The sequence below is a fragment of the Morus notabilis genome, unplaced genomic scaffold, assembly GCF_000414095.1.
Source record: "Morus notabilis unplaced genomic scaffold, ASM41409v2 C11362880, whole genome shotgun sequence".
In the NCBI taxonomy this organism is placed as follows: domain Eukaryota; kingdom Viridiplantae; phylum Streptophyta; class Magnoliopsida; order Rosales; family Moraceae; genus Morus; species Morus notabilis.
Genome location: NW_010386134.1, coordinates 1 through 1,027, shown reverse-complemented (window position 1 = coordinate 1,027; position 1,027 = coordinate 1). Strand labels below are relative to the sequence as shown.

Genomic DNA, 1,027 nt, shown 5'->3' with positions numbered 1-1,027 from the left:
TGTGTGTGTGTGTGTGTGTGTGTGTGTATGTATGTATTTGTTAATGGCAATATTGATTTGTGGTTTCAGGTATGGAGCAATATTCAGGACTAGTTTGGTGGGAAGACCAGTTGTGATATCCACAGATTCTGATCTTAATTACTTCATTTTCCAACAAGAGGGACGTTTGTTCCAAAGCTGGTATCCAGAGACCTTCACCGAGATCTTTGGGAAGCAGAATGTGGGGTCCTTACATGGTTTCATGTACAAGTACCTCAAGAACATGGTGCTCAATCTCTTTGGTCCTGAAAGCCTCAAAAAGATGCTTCCTGAAGTTGAACAAGCGGCAAATGGAAAATTACGACAATGGTCGAACCGGGGTGTGATCGAATTGAAAGAAGCAACTGCAAGGGTAATTAGTTTTGGACTAACTAAATATTCTTCTTTTCATAGAAACTCAATCATCAATGTGTTGATGTTCTTCTAAGTCTGATTGTATAACTGGCATCTGCAGATGATATTTGACTTGACAGCTAAGAAACTGATCAGTTATGATCAAGAGAAATCGTCGGAGAATCTACGGGAAAATTTTGTTGCATTCATCCAGGGTTTAATCTCTTTTCCTTTGAACATTCCTGGAACAGCTTACAACAAATGTTTAGAGGTAATAAATCAAAAAGCTGTATCTAAAGTCCCTTTTTGGTCTATTATATTGGCCTTGACCCCTTTATATATTATTTATTTATTGATCTCAGGGTCGAAAAAGGGCAATGAGAATGCTGAAGAAGTTGCTACAAGAAAGAAGGGAAAACCCCAAAAAGCAGCAAAGTGATTTTTTTGACTATGTCCTTGAAGAACTTCAGAAGGAGGGAACAATTCTCACTGAGGCAATTGCTTTGGATCTAATGTTTGTTCTTCTCTTTGCCAGCTTTGAAACAACTTCCTTAGCCTTGACTTTAGCCGTTAAGTTTCTCACTGACCATCCTCTCGTGCTAAAGAAGTTGACGGTATGTAAACATGCATACAAAACCTTTTTTCTTTTTTTTTT

At 38.1% G+C, this 1,027-nt stretch overlaps 1 protein-coding gene across 1 annotated transcript; it reads left to right on the top strand.

Moving 5' to 3' along the window:
• Positions 1 to 69: 69 nt before the first annotated feature.
• Positions 70 to 986, top strand: LOC112095016 (cytochrome P450 87A3-like; the record flags this gene model as incomplete). Its single annotated transcript, XM_024176703.1, has 3 exons — positions 70 to 391; positions 494 to 643; positions 735 to 986. Coding segments are annotated over 3 exons (724 nt in total), but the record flags the coding sequence as incomplete, so codon positions are not given.
• Between the last annotated feature and the right edge of the window lie 41 nt (positions 987 to 1,027).